This window comes from Ylistrum balloti, unplaced genomic scaffold (assembly GCF_031769215.1).
Source record: "Ylistrum balloti isolate Yb309-2 unplaced genomic scaffold, AGI_CSIRO_Ybal_v1 Utg371076, whole genome shotgun sequence".
In the NCBI taxonomy this organism is placed as follows: domain Eukaryota; kingdom Metazoa; phylum Mollusca; class Bivalvia; order Pectinida; family Pectinidae; genus Ylistrum; species Ylistrum balloti.
Window position 1 is genome coordinate 311,313 of NW_026782594.1, and position 25,809 is coordinate 337,121.

Genomic DNA, 25,809 nt, shown 5'->3' on the forward strand with positions numbered 1-25,809 from the left:
AGTCTGTGTTTATAATGGCACAGTGACAGAAATATTAAATATGTCTTTTGGTGACCAGATATGATATTTTCCATCAATTTTCGACACAAAAAAATTAAACCTTATCTGCAGTTTTCTCCAGGATAACAAAGTGAAAACGAGGTAAGTTCATGTACCTCCTATTGAATACGAGGTAAGTTCATGTACCTCCTATTGAATACGAGGTAAGTTCATGTACCTCCTTCGACACAAAAAAATTTAACCTTATCTGCAGTTTTCTCCAGGATAACAAAGTGAAAACGAGGTAAGTTCATGTACCTCCTATTGAATACGAGGTAAGTTCATGTACCTCCTTTGACACAAAAAAATTTAACCTTATCTGCAGTTTTCTCCAGGATAACAAAGTTACCATTGTCGTCAATAATCTCCAGAACGTATCAGGAATATTAAACACTTACTCATCTAAAACGAAAAAAAGTTTGGATTTTAAATCTTATTTATTTTAAATGATTTTGTGGGACTCTTCATCCACAAATTTAGATGTTCATGGTTCAATGTTAATAGTTAATGTCTAATTTTTAGAATGGTCTAGCTACAAAATGTAGAGAGTAAGAAAAATTATCATTTAAAAAATCCACAAAACATGATTTTATAGTATTCCTATGATAAAAGTTTTGTGGATCAAAAGTCCAAATCAGGTTCTCCGTCACATTCTGTTTATCAAAGTACCATGTCAGAAGCTGTTTCTGGGAGATTTAAATCGGAGTGGAGATTTTTTTGTTTTACAACACACAGGCCCATGATCAAGACTGGAGCAGTTCATGTAATCATTCTGCCAGGACCATGATTCAAACGGAGAGATTATTTTTGTTATTCTCCAAAAATTTCATATAGAATCCCATACAACATGGCCTTACCCTTTCTCAGTCTTTCCTTTTCTCATTCTTACCCTTTCTCATTACTCCTATGACCTCCGCCCACTAAAACATTTCCAACCCACACCACATCTAGTCCAGTCTACCACATCTAATCCAGTCTACACCACCCCATGCCAACTACACACAACGCCATCATCCCCCCCTACACCACCCCATCCCCCCTACACACAAAGCCATCCCCCCCTACACACAACGCCATCCCCCCTACACACAACGCCATCCCCCCCTACACCACCCCATGCCAACTACACACAACGCCATCCCCCCTACACCACCCCATGCCACTACACACACCCCATCCCCCCTACACCACCCCATCCCCCTACACACCACCCCATCCCCCTACACACCACCCCATCCCCCTACACACCACCCCATCCCCCTACACACCACCCCAACCCCCCTCTACACCACCCCATCCCCCTAATCCCCCTACACCACCCCATCCCCCCTACACACCACCCCATCCCCCTACACACCACCCCAACCCCCCCTACACCACCCCATCCCCCTACACACCACCCCATCCCCCTACACACCACCCCATCCCCCTACACACACATGCAAACAAAAAATGCATTTTATGCTAGATATTCAAATTTCATCTCATTTTTTAATTTGGGGGCTGTTCTCGAAACAAAACCTTCAAGACCAAGATATTTTCCATAGCAACACTTTAAAGACTAAACAGAATGAAAAGTTTTCACAGAAAACAGGTGACAGTTCTGCTATATATGATTCTGAAGAAAACTCAGTATCATTGTTTTGTAGTGTTCTGCAGACTCGTGGTTACGGATTCCATGTCGCTCATTTGGGTACACCTGTAAATAAAACAGTAAGACAGTAGGATATATTTCTGATTCATCATAGCCTGCAGTATGTTCCTATTTACACCCTCACAGTGTTAACAAATATTTTCCATTTCTCACAGAAAAACTTTCTGGTTTATTTATGGTTACAATCCTTGGCAGAATTCAATATCTGGTTATTGATAACAGTGGACTGTCAAGTAGTTCATTTCCTAATTTATTTCCTATGAGCAGTCACTGAAATATATTGCATGTTTGTATCTATCAATCAAGAAAAGGATACTGTTCCAATAGATTACAGTGACTAAGGTGGTGATAGAGGTAAGTAATGGGACTGAGGTAGAGATAGAGGTGTGTAATGGGACTAAGGTAGAGATAGAGGTGTGTAATGGGACTGAGGTAGAGATAGAGGTAAGTAATGGGACTGAGGTAGAGATAGAGGTAAGTAATGGGACTGAGGTAGAGATAGAGGTAAGTAATGGGACTGAGGTAGAGATAGAGGTAAGTAATGGGACTGAGGTAGAGATAGAGGTGTGTAATGGGACTAAGGTGGTGATAGAGGTGTGTAATGGGACTAAGGTAGTGATAGAGGTGTGTAATGGGACTAAGGTAGAGATAGAGGTAAGTAATGGGACTGAGGTAGATATAGAGGTAAGTAATGGGACTGAGGTAGATATAGAGGTAAGTAATGGGACTAAGATGGTGATAGAGGTAAGTAATGGGACTAAGGTAGAGATAGAGGTAAGTAATGGGACTAAGGTAGAGATAGAGGTAAGTAATGGGACTAAGGTAGAGATAAAGGTGTGTAATAGGACTAAGGTAGAGATAGAGGTAAGTAATGGGACTGAGGTAGAGATAGAGGTAAGTAATGGGACTAAGGTAGAGATAGAGGTGTGTAATGGGACTAAGGTAGAGATAGAGGTGTGTAATGGGACTAAGGTAGAGATAGAGGTAAGTAATGGGACTGAGGTAGAGATAGAGGTAAGTAATGGGACTGAGGTAGAGATAGAGGTAAGTAATGGGACTGAGGTAGAGATAGACATGTGTAATGGGACTAAGGTAGAGATAGAGGTGTGTAATGGGACTGAGGTAGAGATAGAGGTGTGTAATGGGACTAAGGTAGATATAGAGGTAAGTAATGGGACTGAGGTGGTGATAGAGGTAAGTAATGGGACTGAGGTAGATATAGAGGTAAGTAATGGGACTGAGGTAGAGATAGACATGTGTAATGGGACTAAGGTAGAGATAGAGGTGTGTAATGGGACTGAGGTAGAGATAGAGGTGTGTAATGGGACTAAGGTAGATATAGAGGTAAGTAATGGGACTGAGGTGGTGATAGAGGTAAGTAATGGGACTGAGGTAGATATAGAGGTAAGTAATGGGACTAAGGTAGAGATAGAGGTAAGTAATGGGACTGAGGTAGATATAGAGGTAAGTAATGGGACTGAGGTAGATATAGAGGTAAGTAATGGGACTGATGTAGAGATAGAGGTAAGTAATGGGACTAAGGTAGAGATAGACGTGTGTAATGGGACTGAGGTAGATATAGAGGTAAGTAATGGGACTAAGATGGTGATAGAGGTAAGTAATGGGACTAAGGTAGAGATAGAGGTAAGTAATGGGACTAAGGTAGAGATAGACGTGTGTAATGGGACTAAGGTAGAGATAGAGGTAAGTAATAGGACTAAGGTAGAGATAGAGGTAAGTAATGGGACTAAGGTAGAGATAGAGGTAAGTAATGGGACTGAGGTAGATATAGAGGTAAGTAATGGGACTGAGGTAGATATAGAGGTAAGTAATGGGACTGATGTAGAGATAGAGGTAAGTAATGGGACTGAGGTAGATATAGAGGTAAGTAATGGGACTGAGGTAGATATAGAGGTAAGTAATGGGACTTAGTTGGTGATAGAGGTAAGTAATGGGACTAAGGTAGAGATAGAGGTAAGTAATGGGACTAAGGTAGAGATAGACGTGTGTAATGGGACTAAGGTAGAGATAGAGGTAAGTAATGGGACTAAGGTAGAGATAGAGGTAAGTAATGGGACTAAGGTAGAGATTGAGGTAAGTAATGGGACTGAGGTAGATATAGAGGTAAGTAATGGGACTGAGGTGGTGATAGAGGTAAGTAATGGGACTGAGGTAGAGATAGAGGTAAGTAATGGGACTAAGGTAGAGATAGAGGTAAGTAATGGGACTGAGGTAGAGATAGAGGTAAGTAATGGGACTAAGGTAGAGATAGAGGTAAGTAATGGGACTAAGGTAGAGATTGAGGTAAGTAATGGGACTAAGGTGGTGTGAGTGGTAAAATTGTGATGAAGAATGTTTTGTTCCACAAGAAATTGTAATGTTTTTCCGTTTCTGTTATAGGTTTACCAAGAGGCTTCAGACTTAATTTGAGATTTACCTGGGGACTGTAAGGATTATCTGGGGACTGTAAGGATTATCTGGGGACTGTAAGGATTATCTGGGGACTGAAGGATTATCTGGGGACTATAAGACCTATCTGGGGACTATAAGACCTATCTGGGGACTGAAGGATTATCTGGGGACTGTAAGGATTATCTGGGACTATAAGACCTATCTGGGGACTGTAAGACTTACCTGGGAACTGTAAGACTTATCTAGTTTTTTCTAAGACTAACCTGGAGGCTGTAAGGCTTGCATGCCTTCACTAAAGCATTTATTAGTGTACTAGTGTGCTGGAAGTGAACATTCTCATCAATTAATCCATGGATCACCAGCAGTCGATTCTCTCTGTAATGGAAAAAAAACAATTCTGAACTAAAAGAAATATTTATAAGACATAAGCTTCATGTTTTACAGAGAGATAAAACATGTCTATAAAACATCAGCCAGAGAGATATAAAACATGTAAAGCACAGAGATATAAAACATGTAAAGCAGAGAGATATAAAACATGTAAAGCACAGAGATATAAAACATGTAAAGCACAGAGAGATATAAAACATGTAAAGCAGAGAGAGATATAAAACATGTAAAGCACAGAGAGATATAAAACATGTAAAGCACAGAGATATAAAACATGTAAAGCACAGAGATATAAAACATGTAAAGCACAGAGATATAAAACATGTAAAGCACAGAGAGATATAAAACATGTAAAGCACAGAGAGATATAAAACATGTAAAGCACACAGAGATATAAAACATGTAAAGCACAGAGATATAAAACATGTAAAGCACAGAGAGATATAAAACATGTAAAGCAGAGAGATATAAAACATGTAAAGCACAGAGAGATATAAAACATGTAAAGCACAGAGAGATATAAAACATGTAAAGCACAGAGAGATATAAAACATGTAAAGCACAGAGAGATATAAAACATGTAAAGCACAGAGAGATATAAAACATGTAAAGCACAGAGATATAAAACATGTAAAGCACAGAGAGATATAAAACATGTAAAGCACAGAGAGATATAAAACATGTAAAGCAGAGAGAGATATAAAACATGTAAAGCACAGAGAGATATAAAACATGTAAAGCAGAGAGAGATATAAAACATGTAAAGCACAGAGATATAAAACATGTAAAGCACAGAGATATAAAACATGTAAAGCACAGAGAGATATAAAACATGTAAAGCACAGAGAGATATAAAACATGTAAAGCACAGAGAGATAAAACATGTAAAGCACAGAGAGATATAAAACATGTAAAGCACAGAGAGATATAAAACATGTAAAGCACAGAGATATAAAACATGTAAAGCACAGAGAGATATAAAACATGTAAAGCACAGAGATATAAAACATGTAAAGCACAGAGAGATATAAAACATGTAAAGCACAGAGAGATATAAAACATGTAAAGCACAGAGATATAAAACATGTAAAGCAGAGAGATATAAAACATGTAAAGCACAGAGAGATATAAAACATGTAAAGCACAGAGAGATATAAAACATGTAAAGCACAGAGAGATATAAAACATGTAAAGCAGAGAGATATAAAACATGTAAAGCACAGAGATATAAAACATGTAAAGCACAGAGAGATATAAAACATGTAAAGCACAGAGAGATATAAAACATGTAGAGAGCATGAGAGAGATATAAAACATGTAAAACATGTAAAGCACAGAGATATAAAACATGTAAAGCACAGAGAGATATAAAACATGTAAAGCACAGAGAGATATAAAACATGTAAAGCACAGAGATATAAAACATGTAAAGCACAGAGAGATATAAAACATGTAAAGCACAGAGAGATATAAAACATGTAAAGCACAGAGAGATATAAAACATGTAAAGCACAGAGATATATAAAACATGTAAAGCAGAGAGATATAAAACATGTAAAGCAGAGAGAGATATAAAACATGTAAAGCACAGAGAGATATAAAACATGTAAAGCACAGAGAGATATAAAACATGTAAAGCACAGAGAGATATAAAACATGTAAAGCAGAGAGATATAAAACATGTAAAGCACAGAGAGATATAAAACATGTAAAGCACAGAGAGATATAAAACATGTAAAGCACAGAGATATAAAACATGTAAAGCAGAGAGATATAAAACATGTAAAGCAGAGAGAGATATAAAACATGTAAAGCACAGAGAGATATAAAACATGTAAAGCACAGAGATATAAAACATGTAAAGCACAGAGAGATATAAAACATGTAAAGCACAGAGAGATATAAAACATGTAAAGCACAGAGAGATATAAAACATGTAAAGCAGAGAGATATAAAACATGTAAAGCACAGAGAGATATAAAACATGTAAGAGATATAAAACATGTAAAGCAGAGAGATATAAAACATGTAAAGCAGAGAGATATAAAACATGTAAAGCACAGAGAGATATAAAACATGTAAAGCACAGAGATATAAAACATGTAAAGCACAGAGATATAAAACATGTACAGAGATATAAAACATGTAAAGCAGAGAGATATAAAACATGTAAAGCACAGAGATATATAAAACATGTAAAGCACAGAGAGATATAAAACATGTAAAGCACAGAGATATAAAACATGTAAAGCAGAGAGAGATATAAAACATGTAAAGCAGAGAGATATAAAACATGTAAAGCACAGAGATATAAAACATGTAAAGCACAGAGAGATATAAAACATGTAAAGCACAGAGAGATATAAAACATGTAAAGCACAGAGATATAAAACATGTAAAGCACAGAGATATAAAACATGTAAAGCAGAGAGAGATATAAAACATGTAAAGCAGAGAGATATAAAACATGTAAAGCACAGAGATATAAAACATGTAAAGCACAGAGATATAAAACATGTAAAGCAGAGAGAGATATAAAACATGTAAAGCACAGAGAGATATAAAACATGTAAAGCAGAGAGATATAAAACATGTAAAGCACAGAGAGATATAAAACATGTAAAGCAGAGAGATATAAAACATGTAAAGCACAGAGAGATATAAAACATGTAAAGCACAGAGATATAAAACATGTAAAGCAGAGAGAGATATAAAACATGTAAAGCACAGAGATATAAAACATGTAAAGCAGAGAGATATAAAACATGTAAAGCAGAGAGATATAAAACATGTAAAGCAGAGAGATATAAAACATGTAAAGCACAGAGATATAAAACATGTAAAGCACAGAGAGATATAAAACATGTAAAGCAGAGAGATATAAAACATGTAAAGCAGAGAGATATAAAACATGTAAAGCACAGAGAGATATAAAACATGTAAAGCACAGAGAGATATAAAACATGTAAAGCACAGAGATATATAAAACATGTAAAGCAGAGAGATATATAAAACATGTAAAGCACAGAGATATAAAACATGTAAAGCAGAGAGATATATAAAACATGTAAAGCACAGAGAGATATAAAACATGTAAAGCAGAGATATAAAACATGTAAAGCAGAGAGAGATATAAAACATGTAAAGCACAGAGAGATATAAAACATGTAAAGCACAGAGAGATATAAAACATGTAAAGCACAGAGAGATATAAAACATGTAAAGCACAGAGAGATATAAAACATGTAAAGCACAGAGATATAAAACATGTAAAGCAGAGAGATATAAAACATGTAAAGCAGAGAGAGATATAAAACATGTAAAGCACAGAGAGATATAAAATGGTGTGGTTTTTTTAACATCAATATGCAGTGTTAAAATTATTTTGATCTCAAGTTGTGTTTTGATTGGGCTGCTAGTGCACATTTGGAAATGTAAATCCTCTTTGAGAACAACATTTATTCTACAATAAACACCTCTGACTTCTGGGTGGACTTATCTAAAGACAAGGAAAACCATTTGGTGGTAAATCTGCTGATAGCCCCTGCCTTGTTTATTACCAGACCTGGGCTTATTGACAGATAAATTCACAATGTACAGTAATTTCAAATATTACACATGTCTGTAAAATCCGTAAATCAGAGTGAGGAATGGGAGATAACTTACTCATCAGGGAAGCTCTGTATGTAATGTAACACAGATCCCTTTTGGTATCCGTTGGAATTATTCTTTGGGATGTCTAGGTACCGTTCTGTGTAGCCAGTGTCGTATAGTTTCCAGTCAACTACCGGTGCCCCCGCAATAGCAACCTGTCAGGTAGAGCCATTTCTTTTGTATACCATAAACATATATGATTAACTGCAGTCAAATTTTAGCACATGACATTTTTACTGATAAGGGTAAAAAGGAATATACATATTTACAAAAACAATTTGCTATAAAAACATCATACAGACACTGTAGTAGACCAAAAAATATTACCCATAAAATATGTGTGTTTGTAGCATAATCTTATAAAAACAAAAAGACAGGGGGGGGGGTGAAGGGGGGGAGGTGGAAGAGCCAACACCGATCCAATATATAGGTATGGTTCATAGGTAGTTGAATTGATACTGTAAGTTATGCAGGAAGTCACTCAATAGTTAAAATAACAAGACACGAGGTAAATGTGCTCTCAACATTAACCAACTTGACACAATAAGTAGTTAACTTTTATTGCTGGCTGACTGGTTTCACCAGTTACAGCGTGTCATGGTATAGTTAGGTTTAATTCTTGTAACTATGCCAACACGTGTTGTAAATAGTAAAACTGGTTGGCTAGCAATAAAAGTATATTAACTACTTATTGTGTGAAGTTTGTTAATGTTGAGAATACTTTCAGTTGATGTATTTTTATCTTGTAATAGATTCATTAAAAATCACTCCATATTAATCAGAATACAAACAGGGAGCTAAATGGATAATTTTTATTTATTTATCACAAAAAAAAAACGAAATAAAATTATTATAAAGAAGGAAATATGATTAGGTTTACCTTGAATATATCTGGCCTCTGGGCTAAACCAAGGAGAGACAGATAGCCGCCTGTAACATAAGGTAATTATACACTTTACAAAATTCATCTGCTAAAGCATTCACCAACATGACAAGTACAGCAGCTATTTCTTAAAATATCAAGCTATATTTAGAAATGTTATCTAAATTAATTTCAGCAGAATCTATTATCAAATTAACTATTGAATAACTTTTTGGGATTCATGTCATGTTTCTGTTAATCTATGGTAAAATCACAATATTAATTTAATTGTTTACATGAAACAACAAGAAATACCACAGGGATCTTTGTGCACCCACCATTGTTTGATCTTTTTATGCTCTTTAAAAGATGGATCTTTTCCCTTCTTTTCTCTTCTCTGTTTTTGCTCTTAATGATAAGACATTTGAACATTCCTTTGCAGAAATTGCAATGATAATCTTTACCTACAAAATCCAAAATGGCCATCTGGAAGCCATTTTGTTTCTTTTGATCAGTCCCAAAATCAAATGAGCACAAAGAGAGACCAAAGGAAACATACGTATAAAATTTGAGAGATTTTCATTCAGTACTTCTTAAATAATGGCAATAACAATCTTTACTAGCCAAAATCCAAGATGGCCACCTTTTAGCAATTTTTTTTTTGCTGATCACACCCATAATTGAACAGGCACAACTACAAATTAAGGGGAACCAACATATGCAATTTGAGGAAACTTCATCCAGGACTTTTCAAGAAATATCAATTAACAAAAATTCTTAATGGAGGGACCCAAATGGACAGATCACGGACGCAGAGCGATTTAAATAGCCTACCATCTGATGATGGTAAACATACAATTAATCAATAGGTGATCAGATTTATTACTGTAGATTAATTACAAAGCATAACATGATGTGTTATAAATACTTGATATCTCTAACCAACTGTTATTACAAACTAAATATAATTATTAAATAAGATAACTGTCGATTATACATCAATTTGTATAGTATAACGTGATGTGTTAAAACTACTTTATATCTCACTGAAATCATGCAAACAGACTTTATTGACATTACTAAAAGATTGAAGAAATAATTATTTATAGGTTTTGAAACTTTTAGAACACTGGAAAAATTGCTGATCACCTACCATAAGACCAGCCGTGAATGGCCACTCGCTCCATATCTATAAAATCCACCTGTGAGGCAAGCCACTGTAGTCCCTCTACCTGGTCCTCTATCTCTACAGTACCCTGAGCAACGTCAAACATCGTAATGTTGTGTTATTGACAGGCAGAAGGAATGACAAGTGTAACTATGGGTAAAACATTGCAAATATCTTGGTAACTCCTTTACATTTCCTATCACAACATGTTTAAAATTATATATATATATATATATATATAGAGAGAGAGAGAGAGAGAGGTTGGAGTGTCCATCCTGGCCCCCTCAGACACATATTTCTATGTGGAACAATCAATTGTAGTCAGGGATATGTTAGGGAGGAGTTTATCTTACCAGTCTTTTCTTAATATGGGCTTCAAAGTCTAGTCCACGATGACTGGACCCCCGGCCGTCGATAACAACCACAGCGTAACCCTGTGAAGCCAATGTGTGATGCCTCAGAAATCTGTAGTACAAACACAACTCGGATTTAGTCAACTTCATTTACAACAATTATAAAACAAATTTCAAAATTTCTTCCAGTCACCCACAATGATACAAACATTATCAAACAAATAAATTGTTTTACCTCAAACGATCTGAAAAGCAGTGTAAGAGTTTATTGTCAAGACTGGCTCTGTGATTTAGAAGTTGACAACAAACTTTCTCCTGGTTATTCATCAACTGACTACACTATATCTACATTGATTGGAATCAACTACACCACAGAAAGCTGTACATACGATAAAGATATATAAACACTCAAAGCTCTAAGAAACTGTTTTTACAACCTAATCTGAGCACGTTGTGTTTTTCAAATTAAAATTTTCCATAACATCTATGATGCTTTGTTGCTATCAGAACTAATTTTAAAAAATTATCTAACCTTACACAGAAATCATTTTATTTTTCCTTGGGCTGGACAGGTATATTCACACTTCCAGATTTCCTTGTCTTGACTAATTGTTAAGACACTGATTCCCCCTTTTTTTTGAGATTTTGGGAAAGATTAGCGTTATAAACCCTCAGCAAGGTTTGGCAATTGAATAATCTTCTCCCCAAGGTTGAGATCCCCTACCACACCCCAAAGGAGCTGAAATACTATATTTATGTAACATAAAACAATGAGTCGCTTTTGTCCAAGATACTACAGTACCTGTATACAATAAGTGGCAAATGTACCTGAGACCTTTGAAGGAGTTGGTGACCTGTTGAACCTGTGGGCCTCCGTACACCATCAAGACTGTTGGGTACTTTACACGTGGCTGGAAGTTATGAGGTTTGTAGTACAAGCCATGCATGGTCTGTCCACACACACTGGTATAGCTGAACAGGCTGGGCGGATGATACTCCGGGCAGGCTGGAAACGAGGGTGTTTAATTCAGGACATATTTAAAGGAGAATAGAAACTTGATACAGTCATGTGATTGGAATTAGATACTGTATAGCCATGTAATGAACGAACCTCATACAGATGTCACATTTCCAGGTCTCATCACTGATGGTAGTACCCTATAATGTTAGGGGGCCATAGAGGAGAATGAAAATTGACCAAAATAAATGTCAGCATACATGGTGGGTAGGGCCCTAACTCTATAATTCAATTAATACTTTTCAATACTGGATGATTTAAAAAAATTAACTACCTGTATTTATTCTAAACCGTATCAGTCAGAGATATAATTATCCTCCAGATACCATGTTATCAAAAGTCAACATAGCAATCATCACATTTCCAATATAAAATACATTTTGTAAGTAAAAATTGTGTCAGTAAGTTTTTCACAATACAGAGTCTAAAAAAATGATCCAACCTACATTGGCCTGATTTACTAAGCTCCCCCACCCCTGTAAAATGATAAGGACATCAAGATGTTTTTAGCTTTTACATTTGTGAAAAAATATCTTTCCCCCAGAAAGTGCTCTCCAGTACAGGTCCAAATTAGCTAAACTTTGCCCTCAGTTTTCACATTTGTAGACACATATTTGTCCTTTGAAGATGTTTTCTATATGATACCAATAACCTTGAGAGAAATTACAGGTAATACCAATACATATGAATACTTACCAACAGAAGGCATGACTATTCCCACCGTCTCTGTATACATCTGACCGTTGTCACGGTGACAGACACGATGGACACTACTGATTGGTGTCTGTTGTACCGAACTGTACACCGTCACAAATGAAGACAATTCCTAAAATGGTGACAGAACGATAAATATAAAAATATTTTCATCTAGATCACAAATGTAGACCATTGTGGTAACAGATAATATGTAAATACTGAGCTAGTACTGAAAAAAATTCACCTTTGCCTTCCATTTTCCTGTTTAGTATTTCTCTGTCACTGTTTTGATTATTCTTCAGAAAGGTTGTGTCTAATGCCAGATGCTATGACTTACATTAGGGTTGTCTTATCAATTTATGTAGTGTAACCATTTCATAAATTGATTCAAGATTCAAGAAATATTGATGATGGATAGGTTTCACAACTTATAAATTTCATTGCTTTTTTATTAGTATTGACAAAAAATCAAACATGGGTCTGTTATGTGGATTGGGACATTTCAACCCTAATGTAAGTGTTTAGTTGGTCATACAGCCTTATGCTAAAGTCAAGTTCTGACAGACTGGGGCATTATATACTTACGGAGCTAAAGGACTGGGACATTATATACTTACAGAACTGAAGGACTGGGACTATATACCTACATAACTGAAGGACTGTGACATTATACACCTACACAACTGAAGGACTGGGACATTGGATACCTACACAATTGAAGGACTGGGACATTAGATACTTACTGAACTGAAGGATTGGGACATTGTATACCTACAGAACTGAAGGACAGGGACACTGTATACTAAAAGAGCTAAAGGACTGGGACATTACATACCTACAGAACTGAAGGACAGGGACACTGTATACTAAAAGAGCTAAAGGACTGGGACATTACATACCTACAGAACTGAAGACTTGGACATTATATACCTACATAACTGAAGGACTTGGACATTATATACCTACATAACTGAAGGACTGGGACTATATACCTACATAACAGAAGGACGTGGACATTATATACTTACGGAGCTAAAGGACTGGGACATTATACACCTACAAAACTGTAGGCCTGGGACATTATATACCTACATAACTGAAGGACTGGGACATTATATACCTACATAACTGAAGGACTTGGACATTATATACCTACTGAAGGACTTGGACATTATATACCTACATAACTGAAGGACTGGGACATTATATACTCACGGAGCTAAAGGAGACACTATGAGAGTAGCCAAGTTCTGTCAGTAGATACGGCTCTTTTGGTGATAAATATGACACAGCATATCTATAAATAGAATTGGTAAAACTGCACAAAATAACAACTTTAAAACCTTAAACTTTTGTCTTTTTCTCTGATGGATGTTACAAGCCTTTGTAGGAATTTGTAAAATGCTAATGAAATTTTCATCTTTTCAAGAAAATTTAAAGTTTGTTCCACACAAATTTTAGATACCATAAACAGACTGATGTTTAGCTGTAGACCAACTATCATCAGTGTCATGGAAAATAAGAATTATCCATTGTTATGATCTATTGAAACTTGTGGACAGAATTTACACAGTTGAACTAAAACAAATGACTGTTACTTCAACTATAGGGCAAACAAACAAATCCTGACTCTGAGTGAACACTAGGGATATTGAAGAAAAATGAAATAGCATTGGTCCGTAATTATACTGAAAGACGTATATACAAGGTCATCTTATCAGACTAATTCAACCATAATATTAAGATTCTGTTAATTTACTGCCAGTAAACATCACAGTTGAAGGACTTATTTCAAGGTATAGTACAACCTGGCTGTACAGCTGGTATACTACAGTACTACAACATGGCAGGATTTACCTGCATACTTACAAGTGAGTTTCTAATACAGAATCCTTATGGCCAAGAAAATACACAAGGCTTCTCTTTTCATCAACCCAGATCTGAAAAGACCAATTTTCACAAAATCTCAGCAAGATCATTTCTTAAATGTAACATAGTAAATCCCTTTTGTGGCATTAAACAATGACTGTATACAAGAAGATTGTCACTGTCGTTTAAGCTGTCATTTAAGCTGTCATTTAAGCTGTCGTTTAAGCTGTCGTTTAAGCTGCCGTTTAAGCTGCCGTTTAAGCTGCCGTTTAAGCTGTCGTTTAAGCTGTCGTTTAAGCTGTCATTTAAGCTGTCATTTAAGCTGTCGTTTAAGCTGTCGTTTAAGCTGCCGTTTAAGCTGCCGTTTAAGCTGTCGTTTAAGCTGTCGTTTAAGCTGTCATTTAAGCTGTCATTTAAGCTGCCGTTTAAGCTGCCGTTTAAGCTGTCGTTTAAGCTGCCGTTTAAGCTGTCGTTTAAGCTGTCGTTTAAGCTGCCATCATTTCACTCTTTGCTGATATGACAAAAAACGTGTGGCAGACTAATAACTGAAAATAAATCTGAATAATAGAAGTTTATATTTCTATTGGTCCCTAGAGACAGAACTGGACAAGAAAGGAAAGGGCTTGACCATGAATAGTAAAACTACAGAGTTTTTGTTTACATTTTCCCTTTCAGAACCAACATTGTAACTACACCAAGTGAAATCCCAAACACATATAATGAATTCAATGCAAACTCCTTTGAACAGATCACTTTTACTCTGGAATCTTGTCTGAAGTTTCATACCACTTTACAGGCATAAAATAAAGCAATTTTACAATTACATAAACATGTGTTTACTGTTTTATACATTTACCTGTTTTCCTTGAATTTCCCATTCTCCACAGGTCAAGGCCACCTGTTCAGCTATGTCAGCCTTGAGCTGGCCTGTCAAAACAAACCAAGTTTTATTTTTTGTTTGCCGAGGTTCTCAAAAAAAAAAAAAAAAAAATTTATATAATAAAATGTCATTAAATGAAAACACATTCAAGATCCTAAATTTATTAAGAATCAACTTTCAGTGTAATAGCCAGTTTTTAAAAGAAGGCTGTCATCATTTTCAATACACATTTGTATCAACTGCACGTTTTTATACATATGTGATTTTTGTTTCTACCTGACAAATGTACCCACCATGACTGTTGTCAATGACCTCCATGGCACTGCGTGGCGAGGGATTATCACAGGTAAGTAGTTTGGAGGTCACCTTGTACAGGTGTCGGTATCCCGTCTGTTCTGTTGACCACAAGAAGGAAATCTCCTCCACATTTTCTTGTGGGAAAAAGTGGAGGATGTCGTGCACCTATAAAGAATATAAAGAATTGAAATTACTTTTAAAATCCATGCTGTCCAATAATATCATCAAAACTTATTTATTCTTTGTGTGCTGGTTTTGTCTATGATGCATTGTTTTTACTCCTAATACTATACATCTTAACCTTCTCACAACATCATGAAGTATCTTCAAATACTACAACACACAAATAGGCAATCCATTGCTATCAAGCCAACTATGTGTGAAATTTCAAGGTAGGACCTGTAATATTATGAGATGTGAGATACAGAATTATCCATTATAACTAGTATAAAATTTCTACTTACATTGACCCAGATGTCGGATGTGTCCTCATATATAACTTGCAAGGGGGGATAATTATTGGTGCATTCATAATAGTAGTTGAGCTCCATGTCTGGTTCAGAGGTCACCGGGATAAAACACTCTAGTGGTATCAACACCAGTGCTAAGCGTGTCTGCTGTCTGTTCATGATCTGTACGTAAACGCTGTAACAAATCCAGTTCAAATGTCAGTTGTTACCATACACAAGCTACTGTAAACATCAGAAACATGAACTTATTCAGAATTCTGTGCTTCCTCGCCTATATATTGGTGTGATATCATGACCTTTTGATGTGATGTGTAGGTCACAGTAACCTACTTTCTGTACATTCCATTCTACCATCCATACATGTAATTGATTACAGTATTTGGTTACTTAAGACAATAAGAAATCTTGACTTCTGACCCTGTGATCTTGACTTTTTCTAATTACAACCATCCTTATGATGACACTGATACCTGGGTAATTTACATGTATTATAGACATATAAAATAGAATTTTCTGAAACTTCCACAAAAGATAAAAGATTACTCGATGTGGATGGATATATACTGGAAAATGTTGGTGAAACTTATCATAACTACATGAAATACTGCAGGTTATCCACCATTTCGGAGAAGTAACAATACTTTTTCGAGACGATTCATGAATTTCATCTCCCAAGATTTTATCTGTTTTGGATTTTGGATTACATATCAGGCAAGACCTACTATTTTGAGTCAGGTGTCCAGCCAGCACGAATCAGGTACTCCATCCACGGGAAAAAAGTGGATAATGGCTCATATAGTTCCTTCTCTATCATACTGTCCTGTATCTGTCAACACCGTAAATAGCAGTTACAACTGGACAAAAAGTAAGGCAGTCACACTATACTGACAACAGGTGCTGAGTTAGATCATACAGCAACTCATTTTAAACTATTGGGTGGTCGGGTGGCACAGTGGTAACACACTCGCCTTTCACCTAGCCATCCGGGGTTCAATTCCCGGAATGGATGTGAAAAGGTATGGGGTCACCTGCCCGACCACGTGGGTTTTCTCCTGGTATTCTGGTTTCCTCCCACACTAAGACCACTCGTGCGTTTCCATCCGAGCAAACAAGAGTGATTGATATAAGTTTGGAAAACTTGCTTCACAGTTGTTGTAAAATAAATAAACTATAACTATTGTAATGACCAGGAGTACTTATTTTCATAACATTAGGGACTGTACCCTCATGACCTTCAATTTAATAAAACCTACATATAACAAAATGGCTCCTATATCACTACAGGGAGATACAAACCTGACCATCAATCCCAACTTCAAACTCCACAAGCTTCAGGGCAGTCACAGCATTGTCTGTTCCTGAATAAAATCAATGAACACACATGATCTGAGAACAACACATTCACATCAGATTTCTTCCTATCGATTAAGTTGTACAGTGAATAATTCAATCCAGAAAATACAAAAGCTGTACACAATGATGGAGAGATAGATCATGTTTACATCTACTAGAGCATAGTTTTAACAGTATTTTATGACTCCGGTATTTGAGATTTCGACTTTTCTGTGAGAACCCACAGTAAATGTCACTTTTCTGTAAGAACCCACAGTAAATGTGACTTTTCTGTAAGAACCCACAGTACCTGTGACTTTTGTTTGAGAACCCACAGTACCTGTGACATTTTTTTATGTGAGAGCCCACAGTGCCTGTAAGTTTTTCGACTCATCTATAATTTTTTTTATATTTCTCTTGATTCAACCTAAAACACATACAAATATCACTGCTTTTTGTGTCTGTTAATAGCATCAAAAGTGGAGATAACCCTTACCAGCTCTGGGATATCGATACTCGTCAATCCCTTGTGTATCAGTCATTGGTGCAAAAATATTTAATATTTCCACACCACTTTCATCAATTTCTTCATACAGGATACGATAACGAGACATCTGATCAAAGTTACTAGAAGTTTTTGGCTTTGGCTCCCACCAGTATCCAGTATACCGGTCAAATTCCTCTTGAACTACGAAACAGGGTACACCTGCACTCATAGGGTCATCTGTTAGACGACTCAATCCTAGACAAAAAAAAAACATTCAAGTAACACTGAAGAAAGTATACAATAGAAAACTCCAGAAAACAGGGGCCGTCAGAGAAGGGTTATGCTCCCTGAATGAGACAAAATCTAAAGATGAAAAATAACAAAGGGCACTAATTCCCAAACAATGCAAAAAGAGTTATGGTCCTTGTACTTTGTACTTGACTTCATCCAGATCTATCTACCTATGAAATTTCATGTTGATACCTCTTATAGTTTTTGTGTTTTGCTCTGGACAAAATGACAATGAACGAACAAATGGATGGACATACAAAACAATTTTCATTCTTTTAATGATATCAAACTATTGAAAAGTCAAGGATCATTATTTATCTGAATTTAACTTTGTGCTAGAGTTTTATAGAGCTAATTCGGACAGAATATCGAACCAAAACAGGGATTCTCTGGTCAAACAGTGACCATCAGCAAAAGTAATATAGCATAAAGTAAACTTCAGTATTACCGTGATGACCTACTGGAGTCTTTACATTGATTTAAAAAATGAGAAACTTTTTGTGATGATAAAGTGATACATGCCTTTATGAGCAAACGTGAGTCTGCATTCCTGTCCTGTCTGGAGATTACTGACCCAGAGGTCGTTGCTATGGATAAAAGAGATGAGGTTGGGGTTGCGAGGACAAATCTTTGGATCCAGTCGAGCTCGACAACAACTGGTATTAATGGCTCGTGGAAGTACAGGTTCCTCTGACTATAAAAAGGAGTTTAATAACACATATTAAGCTCCTCTGACTACAAAGGGAGGTAAATCAGATATATGAAATTAACTTCCTGATAAATTTCAGAATTCATTCATAAACAAAAGTATCCAATGATATCATCAAATTCATATGTACTCTAAGTTATCAGGACACATTTGTATGTACCCTAAGTTATGAGGAGTCCTGTGTATGTACCCAAGTTATCAGGAGTCCTGTGTATGTACCCTAAGTTATCAGGAGTCCTGTGTATGTATCCAAGTTATTAGGAGTCCTGTGTATGTACCCTAAGTTATCAGGAGTCCTGTGTATGTATCCAAGTTATCAGGAGTTCTGTGTATGTACCCAAGTTATTAGGAGTCCTGTGTATGTACCCTAAGTTATCATGAGTTCTGTGTATGTACCCTAAGTCATCAGGAGTCCTGTGTATGTACCCAAGTTATCAGGAGTCCTATGTATGTACCCAAGTTATTAGGAGTCCTGTGTATGAACCCCAAGTTATTAGGAGTCCTGTGTATGTACCCTACGTTATCAGGAGTTCTGTGTATGTACCCAAGTTATCAGGAGTCCTGTGTATGTACCCTAAGTTATCAGAAGTCCTGTGTATGTACCCTAAGTTATCAGGAGTCCTGTGTACGTACCCTAAGTTATCAGGAGTCCTGTGTACGTACCCAAGTTATCAGGAGTCCTGTGTATATACCCAAATTATTAGGAGTCCTGTGTATGTACCCTAAGTTATCAGGAGTACTGTGTATGTACCCTAAGTTATCAGGAGTCCTGTGTATGTACCCAAGTTATTAGGAGTCCTGTGTATGTACCCTAAGTTATCAGGAGTCCTGTGTATGTACCCAAGTTATCAGGAGTCCTGTGTATGTACCCAAGTTATCAGGAGTCCTGTGTATGTACCCAAGTTATCAGGAATCCTGTGTATGTATCTCAGGTTTTTATGTTTTGATAATAAAACATAGTGCATAGCAGACTTGACTTGGTTTTTCATCAAAAGTTACATGTTTCATAAAATATCTCAAACTGCAATTTCCTACATATATATATATATATATATCTATTTCCATATTTCTTGAGGACACTTTGGCGGTGGTGGAAGGACCTCATTATTCACCATTTTACCACCTTTTGCAAGGTTCCTGTACTTTATCAAAATTATAACAGGCCCATTTATTGATAAGAAAGCAAAGAAAACATCTTCATTTCTTGAACAGAATGATAAATGTTTATGTTACAGATGATAAATTACATCTTTCAGATACTGTGTTTTGAATAACTGTTTTATGGTTTTTGTGTGCAGTCTGTTGTTTGTGCATATTCTTTTGACATTTCAACAAAACCTGGAACTTAACCACTTACCATAACATCACGGTCCATGCACACAAAAAGTGAATTGCATGCTGGAAAAACAAATTTTCCTTCATTTTCAACCATATCATAGGACGTGATTCCAAAAATTCCGAGGCGTTTTCTCTCTCTCATCAACTGTTCCTCTCTAGACAATTGCGCACTTGGAAGTGATGGTTGAAATGAGTCTAATAAAGACCTACAGTTCAGCACAGGAGTTACCTCCCTTATTTCATTTGGCAAATCAGCATACATTAACGTATTTTCTCGACATTTTTGTGGTGTACCTAGAAAATAAAGTCGAGTTTTTTGGCCTGTTGGAGTGTCTACAACCCGAAATGAAAAAGACGTTGGTATATGGCTCACTAAAGCTACTAAAAGTTTCCTTTTTTCTTGGACATTCTGACGTAGTACATCCCAGGTCTTTGGTTGTTCTGTTGAATTTTGTTTTGGAGATCCGCCAGATTGAGCTAGATCCAAAGGATCTACGGACAGCTCTGCAGCCATGTTTGGAGAATTTTGAATGAACGTCTTCAATCTTTGCTTTTTGAGATTGACGCCAGCATATTGTCAGGTTATCGAGCTGAATAAAAAATTATATGTTACACAGGGTACGAAAATAATTCCGTACAAAATCTAACGTTTTTGATTGAAAAAAGAATATCAATTTCTATGAATATGCTCAATATAAGGCAGAATTCATTTCCTATCATATTTGAAAAAAATGAAGTTTTTCTCTTATCTCTCTGCTCATTCATCCAATGCCTGGGAGATCCAAGAGAGATTTACACTATACTATTTAGATACAACTTACTTTTATTTATTTGACATCTGCACAAATTTCTGAAATAATTATGTTTCATTGCAATAAAGATATGTATATCGAATATAAGTTCTTATAACACAACCAGTAGAAGATTAGAGTGTAGCATTTCACGTTCATCAGACAAATGACCAGTGTGGAGCGTACTAGCACTGACGTACGTAGTGTGCGAGATTTACACAGTCACCTTCATCAGAAAAATGACCAGTGTGGAGCATACTAGCACTGACGTACGTAGTGTACGAGATTTACACAGTCACCTTCATCAGAAAAATTACCAGTGTGGAGCATACTAGCACTGACGTACGTAGTGTACGAGATTTACACAGTCACCTTCATCAGAAAAATGACCAGTGTGGAGCATACTAGCACTGGCGTACATAGTGTATGAGATCTACAGTCATTGTCATCAGACAAATGACCAGTGTGGAGCGTAATAGCACTGGCGTACGTAGTGTGCGAGATCTACACCGTCACCCCCATCAGACAAATGACCAGTGTGGAGCGTACTAGCACTGGCGTATGTAGTGTTCGAGATCTACACAGTCATTTTCATCAGACAAATGACCGGTGTGGAGCGTACTAGCACTGGCATACATAGTGTACGAGATCTACACAGTCACCTTCATCAGACAAATGACCAGTGTGGAGCGTACTTGCACTGACGTACGTAGTGTACAAGATGGTAAAGAATCAACCACCTTTTTTAACTGTACTATAATCCTATGTACACTAAGGTCTAAAACAGTGTGACAAGATTGTAAACAGATTAAAGACCCCCCACCCTCCAAAAAAAACACAAGATGGTAACAATGTGCTGTAGTCAGTTGAGCAATGCTCTGTTTTGTACATTAGGTTTTACTGGTTGTGTTATAAGAATTTCTATTCCATTGTCATTATATGATTACCAACCTGAAAATTGATCCAAAAGATACGTGTATGGTGATGAACATTCCAGGGGACAGGTTATATATGTATGTATCAGGTTAGAAGAACACTTGAATTGAAATGTTTGTGTTCAGTACAATTATCTGAAGAGATGCATTGTTGTCTTCAATGTCAGACATTGATGCAAGCAAAATAGTATTTATTGATTGTTGCCTTCATTATTAGTGTCCCCATCTCACTATGTTTTACATGTATAAGTATTACATCAAGTTTGTGGTACCACGGACTTATATACACTATATAAGTCCGTGGTGGTACATACATTTTTCATGCTTAATGCTTCCATTTTAAAGAACCCACCTGGATTTGTATTTTGTAGACGAAGCATAGTAATAGAGATCACATTACATTGAAGACAATCCTTTTATTTCTACTGCATACAGAAATATTTCCTTATTTGCTAAAGCATGGTTTTATGTATACATGGACTTACTATTGAGATAGCAGTTATGTAGTGTATATCTGTACAGGGCCCAATGTAGTTTCATTTTACTGCCTTTTATCATCATTTCTCCTCCATAAAAATCTCCCATTTTCTTCATAAGATTCCCCTTTCCCTCGTCAATAAAATGTCAATATAAGTTATGCAAATTTCTGTTCTTCTGATTCCACTAAAATGAACATTTTGTGGTCATTTTGAAATGCAAATAATACCACTGAATGGTCCCTGAATACACCATTTTGTATATGTATATATTTCTAAAATTAAAACATTATTGAGGTTTGCCCTTAGCCTTGACTCCCCTTTCAGTCTCCTTAGTCCTTGACTTTGCATATCCTCTCATTTGTACCACAGTTGATTGTTAAGTAAGAATTTAAATGATTGTGCGGGTGTAATTATGGCATGAAAATTCAATTTTTAAATAGTGTATCATCTATATCTTTAGAAATATCCTAGTTCATGAAACTGGAAAGGGGACTGGGTAACAAATCCGAATCGACACAGCAGTATAGTGTACATAAAGTTCGGGACAAACCCTCACAGCCACTGTTGGTCGATATCTCAAAACTTGACAAGCTTTGCTCGTCTTTGAAAACGACAGAAACTCATAGTAGCCAATACAATTTATAGTAATAACAGATATTGAGGTGTCGAGAAAAGGAAGTGATGTTTTAGACAGCTGCCTCGCGCTCGCAACTATTCTTTCATATTCTGGGATCAGGAACACAAAGTGACCGAATCAGAGATAGGCCTGTAAGTCACACCTGCAATTAGAGCTATTATGCATCACTTGCTATTAAACATTCTACACACCTCTCTACAAACCTTATAACGACAGCAAGAGTTGGACGCCTACATTTTCTTCTTTAATTTGAGGTAAACCGGAATCCCCGGAATGGTGATTCGTGATTCTTCGTGCTCACCGAACGTCAAACGTTTGAAAGATCAAGCCGAGTTTGCATAAATTTAGACACGGGAGCGGTTTTCTTGTGCGGAATTACGAAATATGGCCTCTGCTATTATGTTGAAGGCTTATACAGTTGATTGATTTTCATTGACTATACCAATGAGAAAATTTTATGTCACATGATATTAGTATCAAACAAGACATGCTTTACATCGCTCAGAGAAAAGTTAGGTTTCTCAATTAGATCGTTAATATCACCTAAATTGAAAACTGATGTCACAAGAAAACGCGTACTCTCTTTCGAACATGTCCTCTGCATATTTCAGATAATGGGTTACTTTTCTTAGTTATATACAAAAAATGCATCAATTTATAATTTGTGGTGCTAAAATGGCATGTTTCGGGCATTCAAGACCATGAAAATAATTGTTTATAACAAGATACATAATACACCGACATAGGATACATAATACACCGATATAGGATATATAATACACCGACATAGGATACATCATACACCGATATAGGATACATAAAACACTGATATAGGATACATAAAACACCGACATAGGGTACATAATACACCGATATAGGATACATAATACACCGACATAGGATATATAATACACCGATATAGGATACATAAAACACCGATATAGGATACATAATACACCGACATAGGGTACATAATACACCGACATAGGATATATAATACACCGACATAGGGTAAATAATACACCGATATAGGATACATAATACACCGACATAGGATACATAATACACCGACATAGGATACATAATACACTTACCGACATAGGGTACATAATACACCGACATAGGATATATAATACACCGACATAGGGTACATAATACACCGACATAGGGTAAATAATACACCGACATAGGGTACATAATACACCGACATAGGGTACATAATACACCGACATAGGGTAAATAATACACCGACATAGGGTACATAATACACCGACATAGGGTAAATAATACACCGACATAGGGTACATAATACACCGACATAGGATACATAATACACCGACATAGGATACATAAAACACCGACATAGGATACATAATACACCGACATAGGATACATAATACACCGACATAGGATATATAATACACCGACATAGGATATATAATACACCGACATAGGGTACATAATACACCGACATAGGATACATAAAACACCGACATAGGATACATAATACACCGACATAGGATATATAATACACTGACATAGGATACATAATACACCGACATAGGATACATAAAACACCGACATAGGATACATAATACACCGACATAGGATATATAATACACCGACATAGGATACATAATACACCGACATAGGATATATAATACACCGACATAGGGTACATAATACACCGACATAGGGTAAATAATACACCGACATAGGATACATAATACACCGACATAGGATACATAATACACCGACATAGGATATATAATACACCGACATAGGGTACATAATACACCGACATAGGGTACATAATACACCGACATAGGGTAAATAATACACCGACATAGGATACATAATACACTTACCGACATAGGGTACATAATACACCGACATAGGGTAAATAATACACCGACATAGGATACATAATACACCGACATAGGATACATAATACACCGATAAAGGGTACATAATACACCGACATAGGGTACATAATACACCGACATAGGATACATAATACACCGACATAGGATACATAATACACCGACATAGGGTACATAATACACCGACATAGGGTACATAATACACCGACATAGGATACATAATACACCGACATAGGATACATAAAACACCGACATAGGATACATAATACACCGACATAGGATATATAATACACCGACATAGGATACATAATACACCGACATAGGATATATAATACACCGACATAGGATACATAAAACACCGACATAGGATATATAATACACCGACATAGGATACATAATACACCGACATAGGATACATAATACACCGACATAGGGTACATAATACACCGACATAGGGTAAATAATACACCGACATAGGATACATAATACACTTACCGACATAGGGTACATAATACACCGACATAGGGTAAATAATACACCGACATAGGATACATAATACACCGACATAGGATACATAATACACTTACCGACATAGGATACATAATACACCGACATAGGATACATAATACACCGACATAGGATACATAATACACCGACATAGGATACATAATACACCGATATAGGATACATAATACACCGACATAGGATATATAATACACCGATATAGGATACATAATACACCGACATAGGATACATAATACACTTACCGACATAGGATATATAATACACCGACATAGGATATATAATACACCGACATAGGATACATAATACACCGACATAGGATACATAATACACCGACATAGGGTACATAATACACCGACATAGGGTACATAATACACCGACATAGGATACATAATACACCGATATAGGATACATAATACACCGACATAGGATACATAATACACTTACCGACATAGGATACATAATACACCGACATAGGATACATAATACACCGACATAGGATACATAATACACTTACCGACATAGGATACATAATACACCGACATAGGATACATAATACACTTACCGACATAGGGTACATAATACACCGACATAGGATATATAATACACCGACATAGGGTACATAATACACCGATATAGGATA

General features: G+C 36.2%; 1 protein-coding gene across 2 annotated transcripts; it reads right to left on the bottom strand.

Annotated features, from left to right (window-relative positions):
- Nucleotides 1-1,461: 1,461 nt before the first annotated feature.
- Nucleotides 1,462-23,053, bottom strand: LOC132560537 (dipeptidyl peptidase 9-like). Of its 2 annotated transcripts, none has more exons than XM_060225202.1 (19): nt 22,965-23,053; nt 19,939-20,509; nt 18,395-18,566; nt 17,591-17,836; nt 17,059-17,120; nt 16,485-16,588; nt 15,757-15,937; nt 15,289-15,457; nt 14,972-15,042; nt 14,116-14,186; nt 13,462-13,543; nt 12,247-12,376; nt 11,361-11,538; nt 10,533-10,644; nt 10,165-10,267; nt 9,030-9,079; nt 8,162-8,304; nt 4,369-4,480; nt 1,462-1,738 (listed from the first exon to the last, which is right to left on the bottom strand). In XM_060225202.1, exons 2-19 carry the CDS (start codon nt 20,431-20,433, stop codon nt 1,646-1,648), a joined length of 2,574 nt encoding a protein of 857 aa, XP_060081185.1. In that variant the 5' UTR covers nt 20,434-20,509; nt 22,965-23,053; the 3' UTR covers nt 1,462-1,645. The 2 variants fall into 2 exon arrangements, with proteins under 2 accessions (XP_060081185.1, XP_060081186.1); XM_060225203.1 differs by having other exon boundaries at nt 22,953-23,027.
- Between the last annotated feature and the right edge of the window lie 2,756 nt (nt 23,054-25,809).

Excerpts from the sequence above, each read along its gene's own strand:
- LOC132560537 (XM_060225202.1), bottom strand. The coding sequence starts at position 20,433 with ATGGCTGCAGAGCTGTCCGTAGATCCTTTGGATCTAGCTCAATCTGGC. Across the intron at positions 8,305-9,029 it reads AGAGGCCAGATATATTCAAG|GTTGCTATTGCGGGGGCACC; the intron begins GTAAACCTAATC and ends TCTACCTGACAG. Across the intron at positions 1,739-4,368 it reads GCAAGCCTTACAGCCTCCAG|GTGTACCCAAATGAGCGACA; the intron begins GTTAGTCTTAGA and ends TTTTATTTACAG.